This window comes from Triturus cristatus, chromosome 3_2, assembly GCF_964204655.1.
Source record: "Triturus cristatus chromosome 3_2, aTriCri1.1, whole genome shotgun sequence".
NCBI classification, from domain to species: domain Eukaryota; kingdom Metazoa; phylum Chordata; class Amphibia; order Caudata; family Salamandridae; genus Triturus; species Triturus cristatus.
The window spans coordinates 825,895,591-825,912,270 of NC_140584.1; the positions used below are offsets into that span (position 1 = coordinate 825,895,591).

Below are 16,680 nucleotides of genomic sequence, written 5' to 3' on the forward strand. Positions count from 1 at the left end.
TATACCTCCTTCTACTGCCTCCTCCCACTCTTTTCACCCTCTGCCTGAACACGAACAAGCTAGACGATCAGAGTTTGTGAATAACTCGTTTATTCAGCTCTTGCACCAACACCAACTAGTCATGAATACAACCAATTGCTGGGTGTGTGCGGTTTAATGCCACATACCATTAATAAGGGTATTCCTTATCTGGTGTTGCCATTTAGTTACAATGGATCGTCATGGGCATTCCAAACCATGTTTCTCTTTGCCCTAGATGCCTACTCCCCGCGACAACCGCGTTCCATCAGATTTAGTATGAATAATAAGGCCTTAATGAAAGGAGTTGCCGATATGAGCAGAGATATCGATGCATACTCATCCATACCCAAGGAGGAATTGAGAGCTTATGTAGGGTGGAACGCAACGGGGTATAGTATTAGTCTGGGTGAAAGACAGCGAAAAATCTCATCCCCAATCTGGGTCATACCCCACATAGGTCGGTTCTGTTTACAAGGTAATGGTCAGAATCCAAGAGCTCAACTGGGGAGAAGTGACTGTACTGAAACGTACACTTTCCCATCACAGTTTTCCCCTGCGTTTTTGGCTGCCAAGGGTACATATTTTGTCTGCAATGACAGAGCATATACATGGTTGCCCCCTGATTTCTCGGGCACATGTTATATTGCAAACTTGCTACCGCCAACATTTACTGCTGCCTCTGACTATCACAAGACCAGAGTTGTGAGAGGCGTGATTAGTAAGGAAGATACTGCCGGTCAGGAAGCGGGAGACTTCTTTTTGGGTTTCCTGCCTTTTTGGGGACCTATGGTAAATAGTAGGAACCTGAGACAACTGACTCGTGTGGTTGAATCCACTATCAATGTAACGGCTGGTGCCCTTAGTAATCTGACAGCTGAGCTCCAAGCGGATCGCCTTATGACTTTGCAGAACCGCATGGTTCTAGACGTTATACTTGCAGACCGCGGTGGGGTATGTAAGGTTATCCAATCTAGTTGTTGCATTTTCATACCAGATAACGCTCCAACAGTCTATCAAGCCATCTCCAAACTCCATAAAATATCTGAATCCATACACGTGGATAAAGGAGATTGGTCGCTGGTGGGGTGGTTCTGGGAACTGATATCTGCCTGGGGTTGGAAGATTCTGATGGTCATTGGAATGATCTTAGCCATTCTTTTCCTGTTCTGTCTGTGCATACAGTGTGCTCCTGCGATATGTGGCCTCTGTGCTACATTATGTGTAAGGAAACCTGTATCAAGGGACGAGCTAAGTAATAGGATGATGCTACAGCAACATCTCCATGACTTCGTGAATATTGACCTAGACTCGGATTGAGATGAGTATAGTGATTGCCTATGTAAGGGCAAAAGGAGGGTCTGTCGTACTTTCATATTTGGGACCGCGTAGGGGACAGGGCCCTACCCCTGTCTATCCCGGTATTAGCGAACCGCAAATGGTTAATGCGGTATGTACAAGTGCTTTGTATAACGTTCTAGCTATGAATGCACTGTGTACACGTTATTTTACATCACTACGCGGGTTCCATCTTGGAGCGGTGGCCATCTTATGGTTGCCCTCACATAGGCTATAATGAAGCAAATACGGGCCTTACAGTACATGTGCTTTCCTTTGACTTCTCTGTGACCTGGGCAGCTGGCTCCGCTGCCCCAGGTCAGTCCGGTCTCACGAGCTACCCGTCCCCTGGCCACCTGTGATTAGCATCAGGGCTTGACACACCATAAAGCCCTTTCATCCCACACAAGCCTCCGGCTAATCTCTTTCACACCTGACTGTTCCTGCTTTATGACTGGTTTCTATCAACAGGAGCTGCCCGAGTTTATTGGGGCCTATCGATATCTGATGTGGGATCTGAGCCTTGCTGTGTAAATAATTGTGGGCTGGCTTAACTGGAATGTGGGATGGTCATCATGACTCTGCTCTTTCGTTTGTAATGTATACATGTAATGGCCATATCGTAAACTAAGGAATGTATGCCTGAGGCAGGAAATTCTGTATTTAAGAAGAAGCCCGTTTCTGTGATTTTCAGCAGTCTCCTGAGAACATACACGCTGTTGTACTTCTAGGATACCTGTAATTGGTCTGCAGCCAATAAACAAATCTTTGACTTCACCCAGAAGACTCTGTGTTTCTGTAGGTCTGAAACAGGGAGAACCCAGAAGTCATAGGGTGTGTTCCCCTGCACCGCTGGGCATAAAATACCCAGTACTTCACTAAGACGAAGGGAACCAAAGACCGAGAGGTAAGGGGCAGCCGTAGCCTGCCCAATGTTCCCCTGCTCGAGCCATTAAATCAGCGTGGGGTCCGTTCCATCCCCACGCAGAGCACCCCTCAAGCTCCCTGAAGGGGCAAGCAGCGCTAGAAGGTCAGGAGGTGTCCGCGGCTTTCCTTGGGCACGCTGGCGCACAGCAGGACTACCCTTGCCCGCTGCCTCCCCGGACTCGCACTCTTCTGGCGTCTTTACTTTGTTTCCATCCGGTGCTGGAGTTGCCGGGGGACTGTAGTTAATATCCGCTTGTAGCCCTGCGCTGAACTCTCGTGGCAGCATCGTGTGCGCGCGCCCACCGTGTGTCTCTGCGTAGCGTAACCTACGCATTGTCAACTCCAGGATAGGGAGTAAGTGTATTGTCATGTGTGTAGCAGCACACAGTCACTAGACATGTGTACCGCAATAATCTGCCCTGGGGTGTGTGTGTGCATGTAGTAGAGGCGGACGAGGCAACCAGTTAACAGGGAGAGTCACACCAGAGCTCAGCCAAGGGTCTGGCGTGGAGTTGAATCAAGAAAATGTTTGACACATAAATCGTGAAATAAACTTCATGCAAACATATAACATATGTTCAGAATTCCAAAATGAATATTTGCTTAACATGGGTGCCTCTGTGTGTGTGGCTCTTTTTGTAGGTGGCTCGAAGCGTGGTGGCTCTGTCTGTGTGTGGGTAACTGTGTGTGTGTGTGTGTGTGTGTGTGTGTGTAGGTGGCTCTGTGGGTGGCTCTATTTGGGTGTGGGTTGCTCTGTGTGGGTGGCTGTGTGTGTGTGGTTGGCTTTGTGTGTGTGGCTCTGTGTGTGGGTGCAAATGCAATAGGTCTCGCATTTGAGAGTGATTAAGCTATTGACATTGTAAATAACAATGCCGTTTCTTTAAATGTTTTAAAAACAAAAACATAAACAAAAATAATGTCATGAGCAATGCCAATAGCTCTAACTTTAACAATGCCGAGACCATTGCATTGTAAATGCTTGTTGCTTGTATATCTTTTAATACTGGTTGGTTCTAGATGAATGGGCATGTTTTATATATTTTCACCTTGTGCTGGAAGTGCAGGAAGGTGAAAGTCCTACACATACAGAAGGTTATATTTAACCTTTGGGGCTTTGATGTATCTGGAGCAATGTTAGGCATTTTGCCCTTTTGTTAACGACATTTAGCACTTGCAATATGTTTTTTTCCCCTTATCTTTGCTTTGCTGTAGTGAATATTTACTGTGACTTGTTGCATTTCGTTTGCTGTGGATACCTTGTTGACATTTCTTGAGTTCATGAATTTCGGATAGAGTGTAAATGCAATGCTGGTAGTTCTTGTTGAAGAAGCGAGAGGTGTTAAGTCTTTGGCATTGGGCCATACAGTGTTGGTCTTCCTTGCTGAAGGAAATGTGCTTTGGGTAGTATGTGATTGCACTATGAGCTGGGTGCAGATGCTTTGGTTGGGCAAAGTGTTCCAAGTCTGAGAGGTTTCTACCGTAGACAGCTACAGTGTCTCAGAGTAAAGGAAAGCAGCACAATGAAGATTAGGAGCTTCTGGTGTGGTCGTAGGATAGGGATATGACGTTTTGAGTTTATACGAGTCCTCATACTCCTTATTCCTAAAGCAGAACTTGAAGGGTAAAGTAACCTAGACACTTGAGCAACACAGTGCAGATCAGTCACCTTAACAATATTTCTAAGTGTTGAAAGATTTATATGAGCAATGGGGCGGAGCTTGCCTGGATCTAAGATGGCCGCACTTTAGAAGAGCTCTGCAAGCCTGGCATTAAATCCTACATGAATCTGCTTCCCTACACTTAGAATACCCTCAAAACTCACTCAAAGGGGCTCCAGAGTATAGTTGGAGGAGTTGCTGCCAGTTTATCTAAAAAATTGGAGACGCAGTGAGTTGGGAGGAGGGCTTTGCACTTCGCCTTGGAAGCGGCCTATGTTTCAGCGTGGCCGCGGCTCGCTCCCTTCCTCGCTTTGAGGTGTCCGAGTGCCGCTAGAGGAGTCAGAGCTGAGACTCCAAGTCCCCTCGGCGACAGAAGCTCCTGTTCCGCAGGGAGCCTTACGCGGGGAGCTGCTCATACCTGTACCTGTGGTGCCCACATCATACATACCTGATCACTTTGGGCAGGGAGCCAATGCCGCACTGGTACTAAAGTACTAAACGTCGGCGGATTTCACACAGACTGCGGAAAGATTAAGGGAGAAAATAAGGTAGGAGACAGGTACCTGGGTCTGCAGGGCCCGTCGCGCTCCTACCCATCCAAGCTGTGCATATATCTGTACTGCCCCTGCCCGACGTAGGGGCGGAGGTGCGTTGGAGACCCGAGCAGGGTCAATATAAGGAAACTCCCTTGTGACCTATATTTCTTTCACAGATCAGAAATTACATGCAGCACGGGCTAACCAGCTATATCATAACAACAATGTACTTCAAAAAGAGAAAGGAAGAGTTTTTATAATTTGACATTTTGTCATTTATTTGACTTCATTTTTATGTTTTACAAAAATATATATTTATTATTATTTCTCTTTTTTTAGTGTAAAATATTATTTTCAACATATACATACAGATAAATACAGTTCTAGTATACAAAATGAATGCAATACAATCTACCATAATGGACCCCTGAGGGAAAGATCATACAAAAAATTCAAACATACTGCAACAGAGACATTCATACAACATTCACAAATGCAATTATCTGGAAAGTGGGAGACAAAAGATTACACTGTCTCCACGACCAATTAGAATGGCTGCGTTCAGCAGGATCTGAACAATATTGGTCCCGAGCAGGGTCTACTTGAATGACTGAGCCGCACTATGTAGATTACAGCAGTGCCCCTGTTTGAGAACACGCGTGCTACACCCAGGTGGAGGGAAAGAACACTGACATGCAGATTTATCCCTAACATTCATACTGCAGTTGGCATTGTATTTTTGTGAGGCTCAAAGGAGACTGAGGTGAACGCAGTAGAAAGAAATTGCTACAAAGAACTTAGAAGGCTCCTGAGCAAGTGATATCTGCTGCAACCCTATACACACCTGCTGATCTGAAGGCTGGCGCAGCGAGCCCCCATGTAGTATGCAGTGATATTGCCGAGTTGAGGTGCAGAGTATGGTGAAAGCCCGAGACAGATGAGGCTGATGTGAACCTATTCGCCTATTCTGAGTCTCTACGCGCTGAGAGGGGTGACGAGGCACAACGGGAGATAGCGTGATGGTGTTGTGTCCCCACATTCGAGACAACGCAGCTCGCCCTGCCTGCTGAGCAGGCCTCGTGTGCAGCTTAGCCCCTGCGGTCAGAGTAACGGGCCTCTGCTAATCCCTTAAACTCTATAACTGTGACCGTGCCGCAGAGATCTGTAAGTTATATTTACTTGTTCACTAAGTGCAAACTGGTTTTACCTGATACTCCTATTATTTGATTTGGAAATTCCGGTCGGAGTTGTTTTCCTTACCACCATAAGTTCGATTGAGTTAACACACACCAGGCACCCTGCTACTAAGTAACCCCTGCAGTTGCTGATGGCGCACAGCCGGTGCGGTGTCACATACTTTTTCCTCACTGTCAAAACTGCAGCTCACCCACAGTGGGGGAAACTTAAATAACCATATAATGGGGAGAACCGAAAAGTCACAGTCCAAACTACAATTTGAACCGTTCCGGAACACCCAGGCAACAAGATCTGGACAAAAACACTTCTGGATACGGTTCCGAGACTGGTGATCCACCCACAGACTCTGATATAAAACAAATACTAGCTGCCATGCAACATAGCTTGATTAAAATTGATGGGAAAATCAACGCACTTTCCTTCCAAATGGACAGGATGACCGAGCAGCTGGATAAACATACGGAAAGGCTGGACACAATGGAAACAAGCATTTGCGATGCAATAGGTCTCGCATTTACGCGAGTTTGAGCTATTGGCATTGTAAATGGCAATGCCTTATTTTATGTTTTGGTTTTTAAAACATAAAAGGCAGTCATTTTTTTTTTTTTTTTTTACTTTAATAAGCGCGGCGCTGTCTTCATGCAATAGGTGTTCATTTTGGTATTGTAAATAACAATGCCTTTTAATTTTTTAAAAGACATTGCCATTTACAATATATTTGGGCCCACTGAGGAGCTTATATCAGCCTGCCAAGGTCATGGATCCCCGAGGCACTACATGGGTAAAAGTGACTAGCTGATACGCCCCTGGGTCGAGGGTAGCTCTGTGCACTCTTCCCTTCCTTTTTAGGTCTCATCTGGCGTTAGCATCGCGCATGCGCTGCTCTCGCCATGACGAGGGCCTTTTAGAATCGATACGGATTCCAAAACGTGCACGTGGAGAGACAAAAGAGACCATAGATGTGCACGCGGGGATTTGATGCTTTACTGGCGGCGTGACACTCTGGGGACTTTTTTTTCCGCCCCCAGTAAAGCATCCAGTCCCCGCTGTTATAAACATTGCGCATTGTGAGCGCGGGCCGCCTGAGTCGCGCTTGTTTATTTTTCTTGCGGACTTGCTTGGCTCGCGGGTGGGGGGGTGTTTAATAATAGCGTGTCACTAAAGAATAAGAGGTCGTATTCAGGCCAGGGTTATGTGGCCTGTAGCATGTGTCGACACGAATCGCGGCAAATTAACACCTAGGCTCGCAAACACAACGCCATTAGGGCCGCCACACTGGGACCCATCAAATTAACACCCGTTTTAAAACAGAGATAAGGAATTCCTGAGTGACGCGCATTCCCAAAACTTAGTGGATGTTAGGACAAAAAAGGGCTCGAAAACAAAGTTCAAATGTATTCTAGCGGGGCTATTAACTCACCAAACAGACCGCCTCCAGGCGCTACAACGGCAAGTGTTCTGGTTAAAAGGCCTGGCGAATGTTGCAGACCTTGTAAGGATAAGAGGCTGTTTTGCACCTCTGGAATTCAAACCTGCCCCGTAGATCTGAGGGAACCTCCGCCAATTACAGGGCCCTACCACTCAATAACACACAGTCATTCTCAACAACAACAGTTCAAATCTGGGGTGCGCGCTGCACACTTAACAGTGCGGGGGGCACTCTTGTGGAGAATGAAGCCGCAGCTGCAACAGTACTACACAGCAGCCTGTAAATTTGTTTTTCATGTAATTAAATTGCACCAGGCACCTGTAGGGTACGCGCATTTACATTTCAATGAATATGGAACTAAAGAAATTCGCCCAAAATCACACGAATTCTTGGTTAAGTGCGTAACTGTGATTAGCACACATCTCCAATTTGAAAGTTAGAAGGTAAGCCACCAGGCCACGTTTCCAGGTTTTGGTCGAGTGTGTGTATGTGACTGAAGTGTCAGCAGTAGTGCTCAGAGGGAACACCATTTGTAAGCACCCCCCTCACACACACACGTGAGTGTCACACACAATCTAAGCAATGGACACTGGTTTTGAAAACGTTGCCTACAGAGTGCCTAATGTCCTATATAAATTGTAAAGAAACACTTGCAATACGGTGACATGGGCTATTGAGAAACACGCAGGAGCATGTACCACGTTTTTCATATTTATCAGTAATTCAAGATTACAAATCCACTGAAATGCCGAATAGCGCCCGTCACATGGATTGAAAGCGCTTTAGAAACAGTGCTGGCCTTGTAAACGAACAATAAATGCTTCAACACTTTTATATGTAACAACACAATAGGGGGGGATGTGTGTTGGCTGGATTGTCAGCAATGGGAACCAGAGGCCTGTGTTTTGGTCACAGCTTCTCCGCATACACTAACGGTGTGTGATCCTGGGCGTATGCTGCCCGCCTAGTGCCCCAGTTGTTTATTTACTTAAAAAAAAAAAGCATTAAAAATGCAATAGGTCTCGCATTTCATTAAGTTAAAGCCATTTGCTTTGCTATACATTAGCAAAGCAAATGGCTTTAACTTAATCAAAGGCGAGGCCTATTGCATTTTCAATGCTTGTTGACTATATGGGGAGATGCTGATGACTTAGGGAAGTCCAGCGGGGTGGGAGATGAGTTTGTGGAAGGCACAATGGACATGATCGGTCACATAACATGGAAAGCGTACTATACTTTATACCTATAGGTACAGCCGAGTTACAGACAGGGTTCAATGCCGGCAACATCTGCCCTTGTGTGTTACCCACAGTGTCCTTACAAAGTTGTTTTGTTTACCAACTTAGGTGTGGGATTGTTTAATGGGATGGGGATGGGCAGACTATCGACTATGCCATGTTGGGGGTATGCACAGCGTGGGTGGGGGGATTTTTTTAAGTATTTTCTTCAATCAAATTACATGGGAATGTGATACTATGTTTTGGCTGGTGATGCATTATACACAGTGGTACAGAATTCAGAGATTGCAGATAAAATGGTTTCGACAGAGGCAGAACACATACAATAGAGTAAGATTACAGACGTGGAACGTACGAGGCCTAAATGATTATAGAAAAGTATGCAAAGTTGTTGCATACTTTAAAAGGCACCACAATGATGTAGCACTAATACAAGAGACACATTCGACCCCTAATAGTACTATGCTCACACAAAGACGATTACAGGGCCATCACTGTGCCGCTGGGTTTACTTCACATGCCAGGGGCGTCCTCACAAGGGTTAACTTGAAATCAGGTATTACACTGCAGGAAGTCGAAATAGATCCAAAGGGTAGGTTTGTTATCACTAGATGTCATAAAGAAGGGCTAAATGAGAAGCTAGTTAATATATATGGCCCCAACCACGATGACTCGCAGTTCTACGATTCACTTGGCTTCCGCCTGCTCCAAGGCACGGATCTTCCACAAATTCAGGGTGATAACTTAAATTGCGTTTTGGACCCCACCTGCGACCGCTCCAAGGGTCCACCTAGCCGTCCGTCCACTACTGGGGGAGCGAAAGCAGACATTACAGACCAATTAGGCTTGCTAGATATCAGGAGACATCGTTCCCCGGGGTCTCAGGGTTTACTCACTACTCTGCCGCTCACTATATACATTCTAGAATACATTTTTGGATAATATCTAGGAGTCTGCTCACCCAGGTCATGACCTGTGAACCTCCCTCACAAACTTATTCAGATCATTCCCTGGTCTTGCTGGACATCGAGCTATCTACCAATAAATTAGCACCATTTATCTTGAGGTTTCCCCCATACTCCCAAATGGATCCAGTCTTTAAGGCTGATATGGCGTCATTCACGAAGGGGTTCTTTAAAAATATAATAGGCTCGGTAACTAATTACTTTAAAGGTGTTCATCAGATGTCTGACAATCTCGAAACATGAGACTAGAAAGAGATATTGCTCAACTGGAACAAACCCATCAACATTCAGGCGACACAAAACTCCTTGAAAATATCAAAAAAGCTCTTGAGGAGTATCATGACACAGCAGACAGTGAGGTTAAACACCTCTGCAAATAAGCTAACGCACAGGTCTATGGCGAGGGAGTGCGCCCCGTGCCGCTCTGGCGGCGTTACAGCGACTTAAAAGAGAGGCAGGTACGATTGTTGATCTACAGGATGAAGACGGTAGCCAGAATGTCTGCATTGTCAGCATTCCGTCCATCATTTGTTTGTTGTAACGCCAGTTGCATGGTGCCAGTCTAATTGCAGAGAGATTTAGGAGATATTATGCTGAGCTATATAGTTCAAGGATATCACTGGACGAGACAGCAATAAAAGAGTACTTGGAACATATCCAAATGTCATGGCTCACCAATGCACACAGGGAACACCTTATGGCTCCTCTTGATCCTAGAGGAATTTGAGATGCCTTCAAGGCAATGCTGGATTGGGGGTGCAACTGGTTTAGACGGCCTTACGGTGGCCTTTTATAAAGCCTGCTTATACCTCATCTAGCCACTCTATATGAGGAAATGGTCGAGGCCGATGTGATGCCCCCATCCATGAGAGAAGCATTGATCGTTACTCTCCTGAAACCTGGAAACCTCTAGATAATGGTTCTTCCTATAGACCCTTTTCCCTACTAAACGTAGATACCAACCTCTTTGCCAAAATATTATCCAATTGTACTGCCCCACTGGTCCCACTGGTGGTCAGTCTGGAGCAAGCTGGCTTTGTTCCAGGACGGAGCATAACCTACAATCTCAGAACCGTCTTTTGGACCATCCAAAGAGTTAACCCAGATGTCAGGACCACAGCAGTCTTTTTAGACACTGAAAAGGCCTTTGGCTCAGTAGAGTGGTCATTTATGACGACCATGCTTCGTCGCATCGGGGTTGGTGAGGTCTTTCTCTGGTTAGTTGCAGTTCTATATAAGGCCCTCAGTGGCCAGGATAAAATTGGGTAATATAGTCACCTCCCCTATAGCTGTCTCGAGGGGTAACCGGCAGGGGTGCCCATTATCTCCCCTTCTATATGCCCTGGTGGCAGAACCCCTGGCCTGTGCCTTGAGGGAGCACCATGTACATAGGGGGTTGCGCTTCCCTGGACTTTATTGTCTTGGCATAGGCTGACGACATGCTTCTTTATGTCCGAGACCCCGAGAGACAACTTACACTGTGCTCACTGAGGTGGTTCATATTGGGCAGCTATCAGGCCTAAGGGTTAATTGAGCAAAATCTATAATTTTCCCCCTGTCTCCAGTGAAATTGGACTTCCCACTGCAATGGCCCACAGATTTTGTACGTTATTAAAGAATACAAATTTATACTGACCCTGGGATAGTGCTATCAGACAACTATGGTAAAGCAATTCATAAGCTTGAAGAGTATATCACCCAAAGGATCAGATTGCCTCTCTCATTGGTCAGACAAATTACTCTTATGGAAATGGTCGTCCTCCCCAGATTCTTGTTCCTCTTTCAGAATATCCCGATGCTACTTCTGCATCATATATTTGCTACTCTTCGTTCATTGCCGATTAAATTGGCTTGGGCCGGTAAGCAGCCAAGGGTTAAATTGGAAACTCTCACCCTGCCATACTCTATGGGTGGCCTAAATGCACCGGATCTCCAGATATACTATAGAACAGCGCAGAGCTCACATGTACATTCCTGGATACACAGACCACAGGGCTTACCGCACCTACATATTGAAAGAGATGCTGCTGAAGCTGATATTCTCCCCCAGGTGCTCTTTAGAACCCCGGTTAGGCGACATGGTACCCTTGATTCTTTAAGCTCAACATTAAATGCTTGGTGAAACTTACAGGAGAGACAGACAGGAGCTCTGATGGACTCACCACTGACCCTGTTAGAATGGTGTTCCTGGTTTCCAACGGAGAGGGAAAGGGATGTTTCCCAAACATTGTGGAAATGTGGTATATCTAAGATGGGCGACCTCTCATGATGGGGTGGTACGCAAGTGGGAAGACATACTGGAGGAGGGACATGAACCCTCGACCCTTGCCCAATATCAATCCCTCAGAGCTCGGCATGCACTACGTGACCTATTAGGCAAAGATATGCAGGAGCCATCAGACATGCCAATACTTTCTAATAATATACGTTCAACCACACACGCTAAGGTGGTAACTAGAATTTATAGCCTTACACAAGAATCCATGAGACCACACTTAATGAAAGCTCGCCAGGACTGGCAGAAAGACCTAGATATGGTGATTGACGACAACAGCTGCCAGTATTGCTGCGAAGTGACAAGACACATCTCTCTTAATGGTAGACACAGACTAATCCACTTTAAATATATCAATAGAGTGTATTACACACCTGAGAGACTATGCAGATACAGATTACTTGATTCGGCGGTCTGTCATCGCTGCTCAGAACAGAAAGATTTCTGGGGGAAGATTGTTCAAACTTTGAATGAGATTACGGGTCTCTCCCTCACACCTGATCCATTTCTCTCTTTGTTGGGACATGACAAGGGCGTCGACAAAAACGTAAGACGACTAGGGCCTATGGGTCTGCTGCTAGCTAAACGTAGGGTAGCAATACGCTGGGTTAAAGGCCCAGTCCCAACCATAGATGACTGGACAAGTGCAACACACAATCAGACATACAGTGAGTTACTTCCGCCACAGAATCGCCCAAGAGGCTTTTTGGGATTGTACCAACAGTACTTAGTGGAAAAGGAGACTGGGGAGCCAGAGGGCACTGAAGGTAATTAGGTATATATTAGACACACAGAATACAACACATGGGTTGATTGCACAAACATATGTGGGAAGTGAGCATGTACATGTGATCCATCTTCATTACTGTAATCATCGATATTGAATGTATCCACTAACTACTTAATGAACCCGGTAGTGATAACTGCTTTAATTGTAGTAAGTTCTACGCATTGTATATGGTCACTGTGGAATTGCACTGTACAAAGCTAAGAGAATATGCAACTGTATTGAATTCTTTGTTACCAGAAGAGTATTAAAATCAATGAACATAAAAAATATATATATATATATATATTTATATGAGGGTTCCAAGTTTCAAAGTATAGCGCGCTCTCGGTTTAGGTTTTCAACAGCAAATCTTTATTCCAACGTAACGCGTTTCGAGAGTGAACTTTCTTGATCACACGTGGTCGTGTGATCAAGAGAGTTCACTCTCAAAAAGCGTTACGTTGGAATAAAGATTTGCTGTTGAAAACCTAAACCGAGGGCGCGCTATACTTTGAAACTTGGAACCTAACTAATTGCCGGCTTTGGCTCTAACGGCTTCTGTGCGCCACCAGACAATGGGCTGATATCCTTGGAGGAGCCGGGATCGATTGTAAATATATTTATATGAGCACATCTTTAGTAAATGCAAGCGTGTCAATGTCACAAGGCTTCTTCTTTTCGCTTCCCTCATTTTACACCTTACCTTGGTTCAGGACTGCAGTAGTCGAATTAAACCAATAAGAACAGAAAGTGAGGAAAAGGCTGCATTTAGCACATGGCTCTTACCCAAATACCAGGGTCCCATCTGCTCGGATTCCAAACTGGGCATTCTGCAATCCTTTGGCATTACGAACCAGTCTGCCATCACTCATTACATTGCCAAGGCACTCCTGTGTAGCTACATCAAAGAAACCACCGTTCTGTGCCACAATGCACTGTGCTGGTTGAGCAGTTTCTTCCACCGTTGACGTCCTGTTGATTCCGCATCCGCCTGCACCACCAGGTTCTAGCACGGACAATGCCCTCAAAGGATTGGTCACAAAAGTGAAATGTCCATATACAGCTTTTTGGTTACCATTCTTATCAGGAAACATTGACACAAACACTCTCACAGTTGCCACAGGAGGTTCTGCAATGCGATTGCCAGGCCATGATTCATGAGTTACATTGCCATGCACTTTGGGTTGACAATCACGGACGTGTCGGTGATGGTGAAGAGGCCCATGAAACGAAGTAGAATATGGCAGCAACAAGTCGTCGTTTAAGGAATTTCTAAGAGAAAGCAGAGCAGGATTGTTAACACAATCACAGTATGTAGTTTATTGGGGTTTGTATATAGAATAGACATAACCCTGAAGGGCAGCGGATCAAAATGCACGTAAATGGGAGATCCATGCTGTACCTGCATTGGACCAGAGAGTTGTGGAGCAGAAGCAGGAAGGGTTGTGGTGGCAACAAGAAGAGAAACTGGTTAGTTGGTTAGAGGCAAAAACTCAGCGAAGCTCAAATTACAAGGACAAGGCCTGTCATATTTTCTGTCTCTCTACAAGATGCACGCATGCTCTCCTTTTGTGAAACACCCACTTTTTATCACAACTGGGAAAAACAAGCATTGGCAAAGCCAATAGGTTTTGCCTATGCAAAAACTACTGGCGCTGTCAAATATTCTTAAAGATGTTCTACAAGAGCGAGAGCTGCTGTGCAACATGACTCAAAGTAAATAAAAACAAAGCAATAGGGTACGGCCACCGTTGACAGTGTCATGGCACTTTTTTTTCGTTTACTTTAAGTCTTTTTGCACAGCAGCCCATGACACAACTTTAAAAGCCATTAACAAAGCCAAATTACTGTGCATGAGCTATTTGGCTTTGTTAATGTTGTTTCAAGAGGACGTGACCTTAACAGACAGAATGTCCTCTATGGAACTGGGGAACCAGGTTCGAGTCTCTGCATCGGCACAACATCCTGTAACTCTGGGCAAATCACTGAAACTCCATGGGCCAAAATAAAAAAAATCCCAAAATAAATATGTCCTTGTGTAATGAAAATGGCGCTCATGTAAAGGGCTCTGATAACCAGGTCAAGCTGGTGCTGCAAACCTGGAAAAAAAGCAACAAGAGAGAGGAGGGTGGGAAACAAAGGTAGCTGGGTTAAAGAGAATGGCGGGGGTGCCTACAAGTAAATAAATTTAAAAAGAGTACCTCAAGGAGGCTGTGGCCAGTGGAAGGACACTGGCCACAGAAAGCAGTACTTGGTCCATGCTCCGCAGCAGAGTAATGAAGGGATGAAGACTGAAGCCCGGGAGGAAGCCTTAGGCACCGAACAATAGCAAGCAAAGAAACAGTGACATGGAGGTAAATAATCCCTTTTAAGCTTTATTTTCTTTTTTAAAGAACAATAGCTTTTGATGACAGTGCATGCGCGCTGTAGGCAAAACCTAATACAAAAGGATGGATATTTCCCACCTTTTTTTCAGATCCGACATTAATCTGACAGATCCGTCAAAAAATCATTTACTCTTGCTGGCCAAAAAAGATGTTCAAACTGATGCAGTACCATTGTCAAATGAATTTTAAGATGGCACAGCCTTGAAGAAAGTGAGTCAGGATACCAAGGAGGAGAAGGAGGTATACTGGTCATAGGAGCCTGACTGAACTAGGGCCAGGACTCAGATGAAGCACGTTAACTGCAAAATACACTTTACTAGAAACAGGATATAGCGATTATGACAAACATGGAGGTGGAGACTACATTGTAGAAAATAGCAATGAAAACAAAGCCGCCCTTGCAGAAAAGAGAAACATCACTTCCACTTGCCGGTCACCACATGTTCTTACAGGCAATACTTAGCAGGAGCAGTATAACAACACTAAAACAGAAACATGGTGTCCTGTTGTCTGCCGCATTTCACGGTTTCCATTTGAATCCAGTCTCCCTGGCCTGCACCTTTCTTGATTTTCCTCCATTTCCCTCCCCTTTTCTGTCTCTTGTTCCTATTCTTGGAGGTGTTCACTTTAGGACATTCTCAGGACTTAAGCATCTTCTTTCTACACTACCATCCATATTCTTCATTCAGTTGCTAGTTTCTTGAGCTGCAGGTTTGATATCGTGGCCTTTTCTGCTGGCTTGCAAATTCTGCTGCTACTGCTGTGGAAACCAATAAGTTACATTCCTTGTTAGTCAATAGTCATAAGTGTATTAACAGTTAATTGCACTGTAACACCAAATTCGAGTCTGTTAGAATGGGTTTCATGTTTATGTACCTGGGACATTCTGAATACGAAATTGAACCATCATCTTCTGCTTGAACAGACAAAAGAAGCAGAGCTATGTTTCTCTAGAACCCTCCCTCCTATTATCCACCACTTGCAGTCTAGGGTAGCAGTGTATGGCTATTGTTGGCATCCGTAATCTCCTGAAAGCTGCACTGAAGATCCAAATGAGGATTGCTAAAGTGAGTTTAGCATTAGGGTCTGAATGCCTGGGTGAAATGATGGGTCTTTAAGATCTTCCAAATTTGTCAAAGGCATGTCTAGTCTCAAGAGGAGAGGTTGTGAGTTCAATAAGGAACAGCCCAGAGAGTGGAAAGAATTATCACCACATCTTTTGAGTCTGCAAAATTGGATATGCAATACCCACTTTTGGGTGGTTGGCATGTGACAAACAGATTTGTAAGGATTTTGAAAACAGCCATGGAACCACTTGAGTACAAGGTAGTCTTCTATAGGGCATCATTTCTGTTTCAGTGTTGCTGGATCAGATAAAACACCAGCATACCTGCAGACCAGCAGGCCCTCATTTCAGTGTCCAGACATGAAGCATGCCTACCAACGACGACTTTTTTACTTTGCCCCTCACTAATCAGAGTTTATTTACCTATCTGGTTTGTAGTGCTACGTAGTTAGAATGTGGTGACTTTTGACAATGGGTTTTAACTTACTCCATTTTGAATGTACAACATCATTTTTGTGCTCTTGCATGATTTCATTTCATGTCTCCTTGCAGCTTCAGAGTGAATTGTTTACTTTCTTCTAAGCACAGAGCAAAACAGCCTTGCTTGAACGGTTTGTGTGTGTGGGATTTGCATTTGAAAGTGTGAGACAGGAATGTACTTCCCTGTCTCGGAGTCAAAACCATTGAAGGCTGGCCAGCTTCCGTCTTGATCTTGGAACAGACCGGTACGGTGGGCATTGGTTTTGTAATAGATGAAGGGAGGGGAGATTTCTAGAAGTAGTAAAATAGGTATTAAAGACCGGAAGTTTTGGCATTCACACAGAAGCTCACTAGTGAGGTGGACGCACCGTCACGAGAATATTTTTTGCTGTCCCAT

At 45.0% G+C, this 16,680-nt stretch overlaps 1 protein-coding gene across 2 annotated transcripts in view; it reads right to left on the minus strand.

Annotated features, from left to right (window-relative positions):
• Window positions 1–16,680, minus strand: part of NAGPA (N-acetylglucosamine-1-phosphodiester alpha-N-acetylglucosaminidase) — a 128,153-nt gene that overhangs the window by 95,813 nt on the left and 15,660 nt on the right. Inside the window, exon 2 of one of the 2 annotated variants that reach the window (XM_085649045.1) lies at window positions 13,137–13,622. The exons of the other annotated variant lie outside the window; for it this stretch is intronic. Coding sequence (XP_085505171.1) covers window positions 13,137–13,622 — 486 coding nt within the window. The remainder of the gene's footprint in view (window positions 1–13,136; window positions 13,623–16,680) is intronic. 2 annotated transcript variants of the gene reach the window in all.